The 18,858-nt window shown below is 49.0% G+C and overlaps 1 protein-coding gene across 1 annotated transcript; it reads left to right on the top strand.

The window, feature by feature from the left end:
• Window positions 1–912: 912 nt before the first annotated feature.
• On the top strand, window positions 913–12,407 carry CDC37 (cell division cycle 37, HSP90 cochaperone). The gene is made up of 8 exons (XM_080930264.1): window positions 913–1,106; window positions 7,804–8,082; window positions 8,497–8,605; window positions 8,703–8,818; window positions 8,896–9,018; window positions 9,959–10,141; window positions 10,260–10,331; window positions 11,880–12,407. The coding sequence occupies exons 1-8, from the start codon at window positions 1,005–1,007 to the stop codon at window positions 12,033–12,035; spliced, it is 1,140 nt and encodes a 379-aa protein (XP_080786390.1). The 5' UTR covers window positions 913–1,004; the 3' UTR covers window positions 12,036–12,407.
• The last annotated feature ends 6,451 nt before the right edge of the window (window positions 12,408–18,858 follow it).

The raw sequence follows: 18,858 nt of genomic DNA, 5'->3' as shown, positions 1-18,858 counted from the left end.
ACAGCCAGAGCTATATAGTGATACCCTTTCTTGGAGAAAAAAATTTAAGGGCAAACATCATTTAAAAAAAAAAAACAAAACTATGGGGGCTGAAGAGATGGCTCAGTGGTTAAGAGCACTGACTGCTCTTCCAGACGTCTTGAGTTCAATTCCTAGCAACCACTTGGTGGCTCGCAACTATCTCTAATGGGATCTTCTGTCTGAAAACAGCTACAGTGTAAATAAATCTTTTTTAATAAAAAAAATTAAACTATGCATATTAATGTTTTTCCTGCAAGTATTGGTGTATCTGTGCACCACATGCATGCTTGGTGTAGGCAAAGGCCAGAAGGGAGCGCAATACACCCTGGACTGGACTTACAGACGGGTGTGAGCAGCCGCGTAGGTGTTAGGAACAGAATCCAGAAGACCAGCCAGTTTTCCAAACCATTGAGTCATCTCTCCAGCCTCAATTTTGACTTTTTTTCTATTTTAAAGAGTGTTTGTGTAACAACCCTGACCGTCCTAGAAATCACTCTGTAGACCACCAGGCTGGCCTCGATCCGCCAGCCTCTGCCTCCCGAGTGCTGGGATTGCGCCCCCAATGCCCAGCCAATTTTGACTTTTTGACAGTCTCAATATGTAGCCCTGGCTGGACTAGAACTCGTAGAGAGCCACCTGCTTTTGCCTCTAGCGTACTTGGATTACCGTGGGCCACCACGCCCAACGCGACTAACCTTTTGTCTCTAAAGGATGTTCAGTCTGTTTCGGCGGGAACTTCCAGAAGGCCGCACCACGTACTCCTGGCCCTTTAAAGATGACCTCCGGTTGCCAATGCCGCCGACTCCCGTTGCTAAGGACGTAACGTCACGCGCTGACGCTGGGGCGGGGTCGTCGTGCGTAGCGCCCTGGGCGGAAGCGGAAGGGGCGGGGCTCGCCGAGCGGACTCTCTAGCCCTTGTGGGTCCCTGTTCAGCGCCCGGCCGTGTGGAGACCCGGGAGCCAGTCCGGGCCTCCGAAGCGAAGATGGTGGACTACAGCGTTTGGGATCACATCGAGGTGTCGGACGATGAGGACGAGACGCACCCCAACATAGACACGGCCAGCCTCTTCCGCTGGCGGCACCAGGTGGGGCTGTGCGCGCTCATCCCCTTCCCCCCACTCCCGGGACCCCCCGCTCTAGAGTTCTGACCTCTTACCCAGGCCACCTGGGGTGGGGGGCGGGGAGACCTCAGTTATTGACATCTGGAGCCTCCTGTTCCACAATCTAGACTCTCTCTCTCTCTCTCTCTCTCTCTCTCTCTCTCTCTCTCTCTCTCTCTCTCTCTCTCTCTCTCTCTTTTTCCTTTTTTTGAAACAAAATCTCACTGTGTAGCCTTGCCTGGCCTGGAACTTGCTATGTAGAACAGGCTGGTTTCTAACTCACGGAGCTCCTCCTGCCTCTGCCTTCCCAGTGCTGGGATTAAAGACATGTGCCATCATGCTGGGCTGGATTTTTTAATTCCATCCCAGGACTCCTGGATTCTTCACCCTAATTCTTCACCTGTATCTCCGGTCTTTCTGTGCTACGGATCTCTTCTGTTTGTACGTTTGCTTATTGTGTGTGTTCTTGTTTGCACGTGGCACAGCACGCATATGAAGACTACAGGATAACTTGCAGAAGTTGGGCCTCTCTTTTCAACAGGAACTGGGTGTGGAGCTCAGGTCACCCCACGTTACCACAAGCACCTGTACACTCTGAGCTATTTAATCAGCTCTTGATACTTCAGTCAGAGTCAAGACACCCCTCCCCCCAGCTGACCCTGTGTGTAGGGTCCCCATCATCTCTGGTGGAACCTTTTGTTCTCAGAATTCTTCCTCAGAGTCTGGACCCCAGGTTCTGTCAGTTGATCTCGTACCCCAAAACCATGCACCCACTTATGATTGCACATCTCTCTTCTGCCTCTCCTCACCCGATAGAGTGGATCCGTAAATCTTTTGTTTGGATCCTGGCATCTACTTCCCAGGATCTTGGGCGTTAATTTCCATTAAGGCCCAGAAACTACTAAATGAGGTCTGTGCCCTACCCTTAATTTAACTGTCAGTCTTAGCTTGCAACTGGGATTCCCTAGTTTACGATCCCTTTTCCTGGGTTATAAACCAGAGCCACACTTTGGACTGGAGTGTTCGAGCCCAGGGCCCCCTTAGCCTCTCTATTTGACCTCCAGCTCCACGTATTCCCATCATCCAGTTCCAGTGGCTATTCTTTCTTTCACCTCCTGTAGACTCCAATTTCCCCTTACTCCAGGAAACCCCACCCACTTAACGTCCGGTTAGAACCTCTGCTCCTATTAGTATAGTAAGTAGACCCCCATCCTGCCCACTTTAGTTCCTGTATAATCTATAGCCATCGTTGGAAAACTCACCAAACCGGGAGCCAAATGTTGATGGCACATACTTTTAATCCCAGCTCTCAGGAGGCAGAGGCAGGCAGGCCTGTGAGTTCAAGGCCAGCTTGGTCTACAGAGAGTTCCAGGACAGCTAGCTGGGGCTATACAGAGAAACCCTGTCTGGAGGCAAGGGGCTGAGAGTTGGATAGGACAAAGAAGGGGGAGGGGGAGAAAAAACAAACACATCCTGTCCTACCTGCCCTTTCACCTCTAGCTTCATTTGCCTCTCCCCAGGGTTCAGATCATCCTATTAACTCCAGACCTCCTGGATATTGTTCCAACATCACCTTACTTTCTGAACATGGTAGCACATCTGTAAACTCAGGTGGCATGAACTTGGGAGGTAGAGGTAGGAAGATCTAGAATCTTCCTTGCTATAGGGCAAATTGTAGGCTAGCCTGGGCTACATGAGGCACTGTCTCAAAAACCAAATGGCTGGAGTTCAGTTCTAAGCATTGCCTTGGGCTCCATCTCTAGCACTGCTTGGAAGCTAGCCATGGTGGGTCGGGTGGTAGGGCAGGCCTGTAGTCCCAGCACTGGGGAGATAGAAGCAGGAGGGTCAGAAATTCACATAGTAAGTGTGAGGCTGGCACAGGCTACAAATAAAGTCCTGCAAATTTTTAAATCTGTTCAAAACAGATGCCCTAGATTGAGACCAGGTGTGAGCAAGCCACGCGCTTCTGCTTCTCTCATGCCAGCATTACCTGCAAGCGGGAGTGTACTACAGAGACCTAAGGCTGTCCTGAAGGTGTGGTTAGTGACAGAGCTCTTCTCCAGCAGGGAGGAGGTCCTGCCTTCCATCTCTAGTGCAGCAGTAGAAACAGTGGCCTAACCTGCTCCCCAAATTAAAGCTTCTATACCCACATACCTGTGTGTCTTACACTCTTTAAGTTGCATTTTATTCACTTGTGTGTATTCGTTCTTACGTGTGTATAAATGTGCAGTGGTACCCTTGTAGCAGTCACAATCCATTTTCTCCTGCATGTAGGTTCTGGATGAAGCTCAGGTCACCAGGCTTGGCAGCCGTCCTTACCCACTGAGCCCTCCCGTTGGCCCCTGTGCTTGTTATGCTCTCAAGCTGAGGGCAGGCACTCTGTAGTTAGGAATTTTGCATTCCACCTTCCTGAGGAAAGCTTCTTCTTACTCCTAGAGAGTCTTTCCCCATCCTCCTCAAATCCAGCCATCAGCTCCTAGTCCCGCCTACACATGCCTATTCCTTCCAGTTTTCTGGGAAGAGCACCTGCCAGGCAGCCGCCAGTACCTCAGGTAGCATTGTATTAGGAAGTACTAAAGACCCACACACAGCTGGAGGAGCATTCTAGGGAACACCTATTTCTGTGTGACGAACAGGTTTGTCTTCCTGCAGGTTGAGAGAGAGCCTCCCGCTTATTGCAGACTTTGCTTCCTGTCTTGCTTGCCGCGGCTGTGATACTGAGGAGGGAAGTGGGGCCTTCTGCCCTAGCGCGTCTAGGAGGACTGGCAGGCTCTGGTGTACATTCTAACTTTACCATGCTTTGTGTCCGTCTGTGGGTGGGCTGGATTCATAAGTTCTGAGTACAGAGGCTTGACAGCTCACATTTTAGGTCTGCGACCCCGATGTGCTGACTGGGAGGGCTCTGGCCCGTTGCTCTGTGTCTCACGTCTTCTTGAGAATGGGAGTAGGACCTAGGTGCCCTATGCAGTTGCTCTGTATAGTTTCCCCCTATCTAACTGATTCCCTTGGGGTAATAGTTCTGCCATCACTGCTTAGGTGCCCTGTGGTTTGAAAACACATTTAAAGCCAGATGTGACAGTATGTGACTGTCATCTCAACACTTGGGTGAAAGCGGCAGAAGAATCAGGAGCTCAAAGCTTTCCTTTGCCACATAGCAAGTGGAGGCCAGCCTGGGCTACATGAACACCCATGGAAAAATAAACAGCAAGGGGCCAGCAAGGTAGCTCAGTGAGTGAAGGCACTGGTCACCAAGCCTGATGACCTGAGTTTGATTCTTGGTAGTTACATGGTAGAAAGAAAGAAGTGACAGTTACAGGGTGTCCTCTGACCTCCACATCCACACTGTGGCATACATCTGTCCCTGCCACCATGCACACAATAAATTAATATTTGAAATTAACTTAGTAGTGGCATACACCTTTGATCCCAGCACTGGGAGCTGTGGTAGATCTCTGTGAGTTCGAGGCCAGCCTGGTCCACAGAACAAATTTGAAGACAGCTAGGGCTTCACAGAGAAACACTGTTTCAAAAAATAAATAAATAAAATAAATAATAATAATAATAATAAAATCTGGCTTGGCTTGTGTTTCCATCTCCTGGAGATGCTAAGGCAGATCACAAATTCCAGGCCAGCATCAGCAACATAAGGAGACATCAGGTCAAACTATGAGATACAAAAGAGACGTGTGCAGCTCAGTAGCAGGCCACTTGTGGAGCAAGTGTGACACTGGGCTCAGTCCCTGGTAGAACCCTACCAGAAAAAAAAAAGATGTGAAGGTTCGGGAGATGCACCAGTGAGTTCCTAGGGTCTGTGGCCAGATACGTGCTGTGTGCTATCAGAATTCTGAGAACCTTAGTGTCCCTTCTGTAAGGGACACCCATGCCATCCTGTTACTTGTATAAGTCTGGCCAGCCAAATGGCTGCTGTCACCAACACCACAGTCCCTGTTTTTAGCTTCAGCCTCCCTGGCAGCTCCTCAGAGGACACTAGGCAGAATGGTGGCAGTCCTCCAGAAGCCAGCAACCTGGGAAGTCCCTGCGGATCTCTGGGGCCAGCAAGTGCTGGTCTTAGAGCCCTTAGGAGAGTAGGCCAGGCTGCTGTGTCTGAGTGGGTTCACACGCCGGGAACGCAGGAGCAGGTGTTCCCAACTCTGCTCATTCCCTTGAGTCAGGGTCTCTCACTGGAGCTAGGCTGGGGCCAACAGGTTCCAATCATCCTCCTGCCTCCGCTCCCTACAGTACTGGGGTTACAGGCAGCACAGTCTGTTTTTGAGTGCTGGGGATCAAAATGCAGGTGTCCTGTTGGCACAAGTGCTCTTCCCTGTCTTCCCTAGAGCATGGCTGCTGAAGCTGTCCCATTGTAGCCATCCCCTGTGCAGTCAGTCTGTCCTCCTGTGCTCCTTACTGTAATGCTTGGGTTTTCTCATTAATTGTGTTTGTGTGATTTGTGTGACAGACGTGCTTTTGCAAATGCCCCCAGAATGCATGTGTGGAGGACAGCTTGAAACAGTCAGGTTTCTCCTTCCACCATATAGTTTCAGGGATTGAACCCAGGTCATCAGGCTTGGCTGTTGAACCCTCTTGCCCGATTCTTTGACTCTTCCCATGGGCAAGCACTGGTGTATGCTAGCTCTACTTTTCATTCTCGGTACTGGGAAGGCTAAGGAGGATCACCTGCATCTAGGAGCTTAAAGCCAGCCTGGGCCACAGCCCATCTGTGAGTACATGGATGTACAGATGACATCGTGACACAGCAACGCCATGCTGCGTATCATGCACTGCTCAGTAATCCTGTGCCTGCCTGGTCATGTAGGCCTGTCATCCTGGCTGGCCGTGAGGCTGAGGTGAGAGGATTGTGAGAGCAGGGACCCCTAGACTACAGAGTGGGTTCTGATACAATCTGGGCAATTTTGGGGGACTGTCTTTAAAGTGAGAAGCCAGTCATAGTGGTGTTTGCCTGTCACGGGAGCCCTAAGAAGAAAGAACCAGAAGCTTTTCCACAGGTTTAAAGCCAACTTAGCTATAGAGTAGATTCCAGGCTATATAGCAAGACTGTTTAAAAAACAACAAAATAGGGCTGGCTAAAGGGCTCAGCAGGTAAAGACACCTACTCCCAAGCCTGAGGATCTGAGTTCAATCCCTGGAACTGTGTAGAACAGAGGGCAGTGTTCTCTGACATACCTGTGATGTGTGTGTGCGCGCATACACATACATACATGTTAAAAGCATTAATAAAATGACTTGGGATATAGTACTTTACTCTAAGTTCAGCCCCTAATACTGCAAAATACACACACTCACCCATATATAACAACTCTGTAATGCATGGGGTGTTTGTTTGTTTGTTTCTGCTGGGCTGGGTGGCACACGTCTTTAATCTCAGCAGGAGGCAAAGGCCAGAGTTCAAATCCAGCCTAATCTACAAAGCAAGTTCTAGGACAGCCAGAGATAAACAGAAAACCCTGTTTAAAAAAGCCTTAATAGAGAGGGAGGGAGAGAGATATATACACACATACATTAGACAGACAGAAAAATGGCTTTCTCTAGCACAAATGCTTTGAATTTAATCTCTTTCTCCTTCTCTCTCTGTGTGAGTGTGGGTCAGAGGACAGTCAGACTTATCAGCCAGTATCTTTACTTTCTGAACCATCTCACTGGCCCTAAAATTGATTTCATTGAATTAATTAATTTCTCTTTTGAGATAGGGTCTTAAAGTGCAGACCAGGATGGCATTGTACTCAGAGATCCTTCTGCCTCTGTGTGCCCATTGTTGGGATTAAAGCCGTTTGCTGTTTACTGTGCCTGGCCTTAAGTTTTATCTCAAGTCCAGTCTCACTGAGTTGCCTAGGCTGGCCTGGTACAGACTCAGTCTTCCTGCCTCAGCACTCTCGAATGCTTGGTTACCGGGAGCTCCACCGTGGCCACTTAGGGTTTTCTTTTGTTTTGCTTGTAGTGCTGGTGATACATCCCAAGATGTCTTAAGATGATAAGCAAAGGCCAGCAAGATGATGGCTTAGTGGGTAAAGGCACTTGCCACCAAGCCTGACAACCTGATTCAACCCCTAACTCTCACAGTGCCACTGTTGCCCATTGTCCTCTGACCTTCCTTTGTTTGTTTCCAAAATTAAAATGAGCAAGGTGTCTGTTGCTTAGTTGCTTCCCTCACACAGTCGGTTCCTGTTGCCTTATGTTGCACCTGGACTTGAAGCAGGTTCATTCCCCGTTACATAGAGAGAGACATTCCATTAGTTAAACCTTGTCTTCAGAAACATAAACCTGCGGCAGCAGGGCACCAGCAGGTAGCACATGGCTGTCTGTGCTGTAGTAAGGAACCAGGGTGTGATCCTGACCTGGTGTTTCTAGTCCCCGTGGTAGCAGAGTAGAAGTTGGGGGGCCAGGGCTTGGACTTTGGGACAGTCATCTCCTGGAGTGGAGTCTAGTACAGAGATTGAAGCCCCAGGACCATCTCTGGGTCAGGATGAAGGGACAGAGTTGTCCTTCCCCCACTCCCATCCCAAATAGTTTCTCTGTGCATCCCTTTTCCTAGAACTCCCATTGTAAACCAGGCTGGCCTCCAACTCGAGATGCAGCAGTTCTGCCTCCCAGGCGCTGGGACGAAAGGTGAGCACCATGCCCGACTCCTAAAGTTAAGTGACCAGCTGCTGACTGTCCCTTCCTGCAGGCCCGGGTGGAACGCATGGAGCAGTTTCAGAAGGAGAAAGAGGAACTGGACCGGGGCTGCCGGGAATGTAAGCGCAAGGTAGCCGAGTGCCAACGTAAGCTGAAGGAGCTGGAGGTGGCCGAGGGCGGTGGCCAGGCGGAGCTTGAGCGGCTTCGAGCTGAGGCCCAGCAGCTGCGCAAGGAGGAGCGAAGCTGGGAGCAGAAGCTGGAGGACATGCGCAAAAAGGAGAAGAACATGCCCTGGAATGTGGACACACTCAGCAAAGATGGCTTTAGCAAGGTGGGACATTGGCAAGAGCACTGCGGAGTACGGTCAGACTGGCTGGGGGCTGTTTGGTGGGGGCTAGACATTCTCATAAAGACCCCAGGTCCATCCCGGTCTCCCAATCCCAGTAAATGAGAAAAAGAATTCTGACAATGAGAGTCAGGCAAAGCCACAGGGTGGGGTGCAAGGACAGGGGAGGGGACAGACAGACAGACAGTTTGAGCTTGGAATTGGCTAGTGGAGGCCAATGAAGCCCATCCGTACCCTCTGATCTGCTCGAAGGCCCGCGGCCATGCCTCCGCCACCTTGATGCACTTAGCGACGCCACCGCCTCCGATGTGGACAGGATGGGCGCGGCGGCCACGGCCCCCAAACCCCAGGCGCACACCTGCCTTGCCCCAGCCCACTTGCCCTCTCGCCCTGTCACAGAGCATGGTCAATACCAAGCCTGAGAAGGCAGAGGAAGACTCAGAGGAGGCGAGGGAGCAGAAACACAAGACCTTCGTTGAAAAATACGAGAAACAGATCAAACATTTTGGTAAGTTCCTGCACAAAGGCTCGGTTAGGAGGAGTCAAGGCCAGGAAAGGCTTCCAGTGCCTCCCTAACATCTTCCCAACTGTCATCTTCCCTGCAGGCATGCTCCACCGCTGGGATGACAGCCAGAAATACCTGTCAGACAATGTCCACCTGGTGTGTGAGGAAACAGCCAACTACTTGGTTATCTGGTGCATTGACCTGGAAGTAGAGGAGGTGAGTACGTCCCTGCCCAGCTGCAGAGCCTCCCAGACACTGCCGCTTGCTGACATCCCGCCCCGCTGTCCTGGCAGAAATGTGCACTGATGGAGCAGGTGGCTCACCAGACCATGGTGATGCAGTTTATTCTGGAGTTGGCCAAGAGTCTGAAGGTCGATCCCCGTGCCTGCTTCCGGCAGTTCTTCACCAAGATCAAGGTAATGGGCTCTTGTACCACCAGGAAGCCCACAGTGTGGGTGCTGACTAGGGACTCGTGGTCAGATCTTTATCCGGAGGGTTTGAGGTGGTCCAGGGATGACAGCATTTGTATTCATGTTTTCTGTAACCTATAAAAATTTTATGGATATATGATGTGCATGTCTGTATGTGTGGTGTGTGTATATATATACATTTGAACGTATGTCTGTATGACGTGTATGTATATCTGTATGATATATATGTGGACCCATATGATCAGGAGACAACTTCGTGTAGTTGATTCTCTTAAACTTGAGGGTTCCTGTGGTCAAACAAGCTGTTAGACTTATATGGCAAAGCACTTGAACCCACTGAACCACCTTGCTGACCCTATTTGAAATTTTCTATTTATTTACTTTTAAATAATTTTTATTATATATTATGTAACTGTATTACACAAACATTATATAATTAAGTTTTTAACTGTCTTTGTTGCTGTGTTTGTGCCTGAGTAAGTTTATGTGCATCATGTGCATGCAAGTGTCTTCAGAGGCTAGAAGAGGGTGTTGGATCCCTGGAGTTGGAATTTCTGGTATTTGCAAGCCATCATGTGGGTAATGGGTACCGAACTTGGTTCCTCTGAAAGAATGGGGATCCTGAGAGCAGGGCAGGGTAGAACAGTCGAGAACTGGGGTATCTGTAAGACCTTGCTGGAGGACACCGGAAATGTGCTACCAAGCCAGTGCTCAGGAGCTTAGCCAGGAGCTGGCCATCAGCAGGTGGGCCCACAATCTAGTAGGATGGCGCTGGATACAGGAGACAGAGACCAAGCCTTGAGGTACGTACCCATGGTGAGGTTCAGGAAAAGCTTCAGGGAGCCTCCAAGAGCTGCTGCAGGAGCCTCACCCCCTAAACACTTGGGCATCAACTGTAGTGTACAACACCCACCTTCTTCCACAGACGGCTGACCAGCAGTACATGGAGGGCTTCAAGTATGAACTGGAGGCCTTTAAGGAGCGTGTGAGGGGCCGCGCCAAGCTTCGAATAGAGAAGGCCATGAAGGAGTATGAGGAGGAGGAGCGCAAGAAGAGGCTAGGCCCTGGTGGCCTGGACCCCGTGGAGGTCTACGAATCTCTGCCTGAGGTGTGGCTCCCCAGGACCCAGGAGGGAGGAGGGTGATGTATGCGCTTCGCTGCGCCTCTGTCCCGCCCCCTTTCCCCACCCACCCAAGCTCAGGCCTCACCCTGGCCCCTCTACCCAGGAGCTGCAGAAGTGCTTTGATGTGAAGGACGTACAGATGCTGCAAGACGCCATCAGCAAGATGGATCCCACTGTGAGTCCCCAACCCTGTCATCTCCAGAGGCTAAGAACAGGGTTGTAAGTTCAAGGCCAAGCTTAGTCAGTTAAGATGAGTCAGAGCAATTCAATGAGACCCTGTCTGAGAATGACAAGGATGGGGTGTCGCTCAGTGGCAGCTATGTGTGGGGCTGTGGTTCTGAACCAGATGGGTTCTCAGTTTCTCTGAGAAAAGGCAGGTCCAGCACTCCTAACAGCAGCACTGAGTAGTGAAAGCTGAGCTTCTCTTTTCATTTTTTTCTTTCTTTTATTCTTCCTTCTTGGTGACTGGGAATATAACCCAGTGGTTCATGCATATTTCACTGCTAGGCCACACCCACACCCCTCACTGGGGGATTCTAGGCAGGGGTTCTTATTGCCTTACATCCAACTCGGGTCTGAATTTTAACAAACTTGATTTGTTGCCAATTCTGTTAACTGGCTTTAATTTAGCCACAGTACTAGGGTTCTACAGTCTCCCGTGGGATATATATCTGGGAGGGAGTTTGCAAAGCCCAGTGGACAGCTTACCACTTACAGATCAAATGTAATTGAAATGCTGTCTTTAAACTTCTTTTTTGCATTACTTATGATTGATTTTCTGCTACAAACTCAGAGTCACTATAACCAGACACTATATGGCAGAATCAGAAGTATTTACTCTGTGGCCCTTAAGAAAAGTTTGCTGGGTAAGACAAGGACTGCAGTTTAGTAGCTGAGCAGCACTAGTCTTCATGCAGGGTTTATGTTTAGTCACTAGCACTGTCTAAAACCAGTAGTGTGGGTACGCACCTACAGGGGTTAGGAGTGAGTTCAAGGCCATTCTCTGCTAACATCGTAAGGCCTGCATACAGTGGGGCCGGTCACTAAGACCCAAAGGAAGGGCTGGAGAGATGGCTCAGTTGTTAAGATCACTGGCTGCTCTTTCAACCTAGGTTCAATTCCAGGATCCACATAGTAGTTCATAACTGTCTATAACTCCAGTTCCAGGAGATCTGACACCCTCATACACACACACACACACACACACACACACACATCAGAAGGCAGAACACCATTACACTTTAAAAATTTTTTTTTTAATTTGTTGCCCTCTTCCTTTTTTTCTGAGATAGGATCTCACCATGTAAAGCAGGCTAGCTTCAGACTAACAGATAGACATGGCTCTGTTCCCTGAGTGCTCAGGATATCTCCATTGTTACTTTGGTGCTGGGATATCATCTCTGCTCTTACTGCCTGTGTGTGTGTGTGTGTGTGTGTGTGTGTGTGTGTGTGTGTTTGAGACAGGGTCTCATATAGCTCAAGATGACCTCAAATATGCTGTATAACTGAATGGCCTTGAACTCCAGACCCTTCTGCCTCCACTTCCTAAGTGGTGGGATCGCAGGTGTGTTCCACCATGTCCGGTTGTCTGGTGCTGGAGTGGACACACCAGCTTCTGCAGTTCTTTAGATGGTTGGTGGAGTGGGTGCTGAGCAGCCTTGTAGGGGACAGTGGGGCACCATGGTGCTGGCACAGCTTCACCTGCTGACCCCTCTCTTCACAGGATGCCAAGTATCACATGCAGCGTTGCATCGATTCTGGCCTCTGGGTCCCCAACTCCAAGTCTGGTGAGGCCAAGGAGGGGGAGGAGGCGGGCCCCGGGGACCCATTGCTGGAAGCCGTCCCCAAAGCGGGCAACGAGAAAGACGTCAGTGCGTGACCCTTCTTCAGAAAAGGAAACCTAGCCACCATGTCCCTAGCTCCCGACTTCTTCACTTCTGCTGCTCCTCACATCCTGCTCCATGGCCTGCCCCATGTCCCCTCTCCTCCGGCCTGTCCCCAGTACTCATCAGATTCTCTGCTTTGGGTTGAGGGGCTCTGCTGTCTGCAGCCCCCCACCCCCATCAGCGTTATGCCAAAGTCCTGGGGGTCTGGGGAGGGGCAGCAGTTGCCAGGTTGGTCCACCGGGTTGGGGACACACATGTCCCTATCTGGGCAGGGTCTGTCCCTATGGGTCTGTGGTCACTGTTTTTCTTCTGTCTAGCTTTCTGTCCTGCAACTGGCAACAATGTCCAATAAACAGTTCCAGGTGCTGGAAGCCGCTGGCTCAGTGCTGTTTGAGGCAGGGGGTGAACCTAGGTGGGGAGAACCAGAGTGCTAACAGTCTTGCCCTGCCTCTCAGCTTTCAGAAGTCCTAGGCCTTCTGTGTCTCTCCAGTTCCTTGTTTATCTCAGATTGTCCATCCTAACTCTTTACCTTCCTCTGCCTCCCCTCTTCCCCTAGCACTCCTTGGAGACAAGAGGAAACAAGTTTGAGGGTAGCCTGGGCTACATGGGAAATATGTAGCCTTTTACACTGGACTTTGCCTCTGCTAGGGGAATATCTTATTCTAAATTTCAATTTGTGTGTGTGTGTGTGTGTGCGCGTGTGTGTGTGTGTGTGTGCGCGCGCGCACGCACGCACGCACGCACGCACGCACATATGCGTTTTTTATGTGTCCTTGGCTGTCTGGGAACACAATATATAGTCTAGGCTGGCCACAAACACAGAGATCAGCCTGGTTTTATGTCCTGAGTGCTGGGATCAAAAGCATGAGCCATTCTCTGGTTTAAAGTTGAATTGATGTGTTTGAGTGTTCTGTGTGTGCATGCGGCGCCTGCAGAGGCTGGAGTCTCTCAGAACTTAGATGGCTCTAAGTCCACCATGTGGCTACCTGGAGTGAACTCAGTGTCCTCTGCAACTTGGAGCCTTTTCTCCAGTCCTGGGGAGCACCTTTGAGGATTTCTACTGTTGGAAAGAGTATACCATGGGGCTCTGGCAAAGCTTGGTTTAACATGTGGTTTCTCTTCCAGCAGTGTAAGGAAAAAAAGCACATATATCATTCTGCATTTAGAAGAGCGAAACAGGAAAGTCATGTGCTCAAGGCCAGGCTTACTGACCAGTGAGCCCCTGTCTCAGTGAGAACAAATTTACTTGAGACTTTGGCCCAGTTTTACAGAGTGCTTGCCTAGCATTCAGGAAGCTCTGGCTTCTGGCCCTACCCTGCATAAGCTGGGTGTGGTGGCACACATCTGCAAATCCCAGGCCCCAAGGTAAAGATTCTGGAGTTAGGCTGGTGGACTGAGAAGACAGCTCTAGGTAAAAGCTCTTGCTACAGAGGCCTGAGAGGACCTCAGTTCAGATACCAGCACCCTTGGAAAATGCTGGGCATGGCCACGTGCACTTCTGTAACATCAGTGTTGATGGAGATTAAGACCGTATCCCTGGGGCTTGGCTGCTGGTCTTTCTTCAGATTGAGAGACCATGACTAGGAATAACATGAAACACAATAGAACAGGGCATCCAGCGTGGACTTCACCAGTACACCCAGGCATTTGTACATGTGTGCCTAATGGCACACACAAAGTACGTAGTTGTCCAGGCCAGTCCAGCCTATATGACATAAATACGATCTGGCGAGATGGCTCAGCCACAGAAGGCACTTGCCACCAAGTGTAGCAATTTCCATTCCCAGGACATGCTACATGGTGTGAGGAGAAAACCAACACAGCACATTTACCTCTCAGCTCCACACAGGTGTGCGTACCACCAAAGAGTGTAACCTAAAAAAAAAAAAACAATACAGTGAGCTGCTTCAGCTGAAATCAGGATGCCTGACCCTTCATTCTCCCTTTAAAGCAAATTGCCCTCTGAGAACTGCTTCACACTGAGGATCCACCTCAGCCTTTGGGAGACAGCAAACCGGCTGATCTCTGAATTTGAGACAAGCTTAGTCTACTTGGTAGCTTGCAGGCTAGCTGGGCTACACAGGGAGATCCTATCTCAGAACAGAATTTAAAATAAAAAATAAAAAATTTAATCATCTCCAGCACAAGGCACCGCCTTCCAGACATGTTTCTGTACCTTGCCTTTCACACCTAACTGTGCAGACTGATGGGTATTATCACCTCCTGTGAACTATGAGCTGTTTCTTCCCATCTCTCCTGAGACCCTACTTCTAAGCTTGGCAGGGTGGCCAGAATGCCCTGTGTCCAAGTGTCTGTCCACCAGAGGGCAGGAGTGAGCCACAAACCTTTACATCCCCAATATTCTCTAAAGGTCTGTTAACTCAGTACCAGGTGATCCAAACACATGGGTGTGTGTCTGTGTGTAAGATTATAAACCATGATGTGGTTGCTGGGGATTGAGCCAGGTCCTTTGGAATAGCAGTTGGAATAGCTCTTAATCACAGAACAATTCATCCACCTCTCATGAGCTTTTGAGATTCAGGCACTGTAGTACAGGTTACTCTTGAACTTGTGGCAATTGTCCTACCTTAGTCTCCCAAGTTCTGTGATGAACATAGGTTGTGAGTGACTTTGAAAGACTGGTTTGGGTTATTTTTTATGAATACACTTGTAGCTATCTTCAGACACACCAGAAGAGGGCATCAGATCCCATTACAGATGGTTGTGAGCCACCATGTGGTTGCTGAGAATTGAACTCAGAACCTCTGGAAGAGCAGTCAGTGCTCTAACCACTGAGCCATCTCTCCAGCCCCCTTGGGTTATATATTTATTCATTGCATCATCCTAGGAGATTGGTCGTCTCATAAGTGGATGAGGAGGGTACCTGCCTATAATCCCAGCACTTGGGAGGCTAAGGCACAAGGATGGACAGTTCAAGGCCAGCCTGGACTATCTTGTCTCAATGTGCTTTGTTTGGTTTTGGTTTTTTCATAGCAAAATAGTTGTACAAGTAAGTCTAAAGTTCGTGTGGACGTTAAAAGGCAGCTTGACATTTCTGTTGCCGCCGTGTGAGAACTGGAGCTGGAACTCAGTATTGGTGGACCCGCTGAGTCATCACAGCAGCGCTGCAGAGAAATGCCACCCATCAGTTACTTTGGCTGGTCAGGAAGCCTCTGGTGGCCTCCTGTCCCTACCTTCCTAGGTTCCCTGCAGGAAAAGCCCGGCACTTTGCTGACTTAGTTTTTCATTTTTACTAAATCAGTTGATAACCCCATATACACACAAGTAAAGCACAGTAAGGTTAAGCTGCTGGAGGGATGTCACAGCCACAGAGTGGCATCTTGAATGTGGGCTGTTTCCACCCAGCTACTGTAGTATTTCCTCTCTCTGCCGTGGTTGACAGTTTCTAGAGATTATGGTTTCACACATGTACAGCGGAACATGGAGCCTTTGAGTCAGCAGGTCACCTTGCAGCTCTCAGGAGAGAAGGGCCTGACTTCCCTGACCTCCCCCACTCAGAAGACAATAGGCTGTGTTTTAAATTCTTTAAATGGCTTTTTCCAGGCCTGGTGGGAACTTTAGGGAAGCCCCTCCCTTTAGGCCTTCCTTGCTTAGGGAAATCACCCCATTTTTTTGAAACCTGCCTTAACTGACCTGGGTTTGTCCTTAGTGTGGAAAGTCCCTGTTGGGGAAACACCTTGGGTATCCCTACTGAGTTCTGGCCAGGTTTGGGGTGCAGAAGTTCTATAAGACCTCTGGGTATGAGGAGCAAACATGGACAGTGGCCTCTGGTAGCTGCTTTTCTTGACTGTTCAGTGAGGGGTGTTTTGTCCTGCTTTGAATGAATTGCAGACTTGGGCTGGCACTCACATCTGTAATTCAACATCTGGAAATCTGAGACAGCAGGAGTCTGAGGTCAGCCCAGGCTAAAGCCACAGACCCTGCCCCCCTCCCAAAAAAATATGAAAACAAAATCAAACAAATGGGAGGGAGGGAAAGAAGGCAGCCAACCAGCCCAGAGGGTGCTCAGTCTACAAAGTGAACTGTAAAGGAAGTGAGGTTTGAGCCTCAGAACCTACACAAAAGCCATATGGGGTACTTCATGCTCTTTAGCCCAGTGTAGGAAAACAGACAGACTGGCCACTGGAACCTATTGGCCAGCTTGCCTATCCAAGTGGGATGTTCCAAGCCAATAATACCTGTCTCAAAACAAACAAAAAACAAGGCAGATGGCAATTAAGGAATGACAGTTGTGGTTTTTACCCTGACCTCCACAACTGTATACATTCATTGCATAAATACCACATACAAACACAATAAACCAGAGGCAGGTGGCACTCTGTTCAAGGCTAGACTAGTCCACAAAATGAGTTCCAGGATAGCCAGAACTCCAGAGAGAAACCCTGTCTTGAAAAGCCATAAAGAAAAGCTAAACCTCAGGACTTTTGGAAAATGCCAAACACTGGCTTATGACTCAGCATCCTCCCCCCCCGGGGGGGGGGGAATGAATGAACTATTGTTTATTATTACTATGATTATTATGACCATTATCGTTATGAGTCACCCAGTTTGAAGTGCTGGGCACAGAATCCAGATCCTCTATTTCAGCTTCAGAATTCCAGAGGGGCTACACCCATGTGAGCTGGCTCTTGAATTTGGCACATTCCACTTCCTGCTATTGAACTGTGGCTGGGCAGTGACAGAGGAGATTGTCTTAGTTACTTTTATTGCTGTGAAGAGACACCATCACCAAAGCGATTTATAAAAGGACATTTATTGGAAATCAGAATCACTGAGCGTGGCAGCAGTCAGGCATGGGGCAGTAGCTGAGAACTTACATCTGCACACAGCAGGAGGAATGCTGTGACCTTTTGAAGTCTCAAACCCACGCTCAGTGACAACACTTCCAACAAGGCCTCATCTCCTAACCCTTTCCAAACAGATTTGCCAACTGGAGACCAAGATCAAATACGAGTCTGTGGGGGCCACTCTCATTCAAACCACCACCCAGAGTCAGGCGGGAGACACAGCTGGCCCTTCGAAAGCAGAAAAGGACAGAGTGGCCTGTGCCTCCAGCTCAGAGCACTCGGGTGTCTACCCTGTGGGTCCCTCCCTGGTGATGTAGTCATCTAGTGTATACAATACCCCGGTGCAATCCTGAACTCATGAACTTGGTAGCATCAACACTTGCCCAGTCCCCACATGCGCGTACTCGTGCACACACACACACACAGCCTTATCACAGCAGGAGTGGAGAGGAAGGTAATCCTCGGGTATAAAGAGGCATCAAGGACAAACTGAGCTACATAAGAGCCTGTCTTAGGAAAGAAAAAAAAAAGAAGCCGGGTAGTGGTGGTGGTACATGCCTTTGATCCCAGCATCCAAGAGGCAAAAGCAGGTGGATCCCTGAGTTTGAGGCCATCCTCATATACAGAGTGAGTTCCAGGACAGCCAGGAATGTCACCAACCTCAACTGGGAAGAAAAAAAAAAGCCCTGGGGGGGGGGGGGGAAAGAGGAGGAAGATATAGGGATGAAGGTTGCTCTTGCTGAGGACTTGAATTTAGTTCTTAGTACTCATTTTCTATACAACCATCCATAACTCCAATGCCCTCTTCTGGCCTTCGTGGGCACCAGGCATGCATGTGATATGCAGAAACGCTTTAATCCCTGCACTCAGGATTCAGAGACTGGTGAATCTGACAGCGTGATCTACAGAGCGAGTTCCAGGACAGCCAGGACTACACAGAGAAACCCTGTCTCAAAAGGCAGACAAGACTAATAATTAAGAACAATAATTAGTATTACTATTTGATGTGCATTGTTGTTTTGGTTGTAGGTATGTCTATGTGAGGATGCCCGAACTTCTGGAACTAGAGTGACAGGTGTGAGCTGCTATGTGTGTGCTGGGAATTGAATCCTGGTCCTCTGAAGAGCAGCTTGTGCTTTTTACCACTAAGCCATCTCTCCAGCCCAATAATTTTTTAAAAAGCCATGTAATCTTTTTATATCAATAGGTATTATAATAGGTATTATAAGTAGCCATATTGGGGGCTGGAGAGATGGTTCAGTGGTTAAGAACACTGACTGCTCTACCAGAGGTCCTGAATTCAATTCCCAGCATCCACATGGTGGCTCACAACCATCTGTAATGGGATCTGATGCCCCCTTCTGGTGTATCTGAGGACAGCAAAGTGTACTCACATAAATAAATAAATCTTTAAAAAAAAAAAAAAAAAAAAGGAGCTCTAGACAGCTTGGAACTTTAAAAAACAAAAATCAGAAGCCTTAAATTACTAATCCCCTTCCTTTACCTTTTGGATGCTGAGTTGACGGGCATGTGTCACAATAACTGGGTTTTTTTTTTCTTTAATTTTATTTTAAGAAATGCATCTTAGGCAGTGGTGGTGCATGCTTTAATCTTAGCGTTTGAGAGGCAGAGGCAGGTGGTTTAGTTTAAGGCCAGCCTAGTCTACTGACTGAGTTCCGGGCCAGCCAGGGTTACATGGAGGAGAAATCCTGTCTCAAAAAAAAAAAAAAAAAAACAAAACAAAACCAACAAAACAACACAATTTTAAAAGAAGAGTGAAAGAGAAAGAAACACATCTTTGGCCAACTGCACTGACTACTCAGGGTGGACCAGGGTTTGATTCCCAGCACCCACACGGTGGTAATTACAACCATCTGGTACTGCAGTTCTAGCTGACCCGAGGCCCTCTTTTAGCCGCTCAGGTCACACAGTGCATTTACATATGGGCAGATAAAAACAGTCATAAAGAAGCAGAGGAGGAAGAGGTGGGGGTGGTGTGATGCTCACA

The sequence above is a fragment of the Micromys minutus genome (assembly GCF_963924665.1).
Source record: "Micromys minutus genome assembly, chromosome: 16".
Classification (NCBI taxonomy): Eukaryota; Metazoa; Chordata; class Mammalia; order Rodentia; family Muridae; genus Micromys; species Micromys minutus.
Note: the sequence above shows the minus strand (reverse complement) of the source record. Positions and strands in the feature narration are given on the sequence as shown.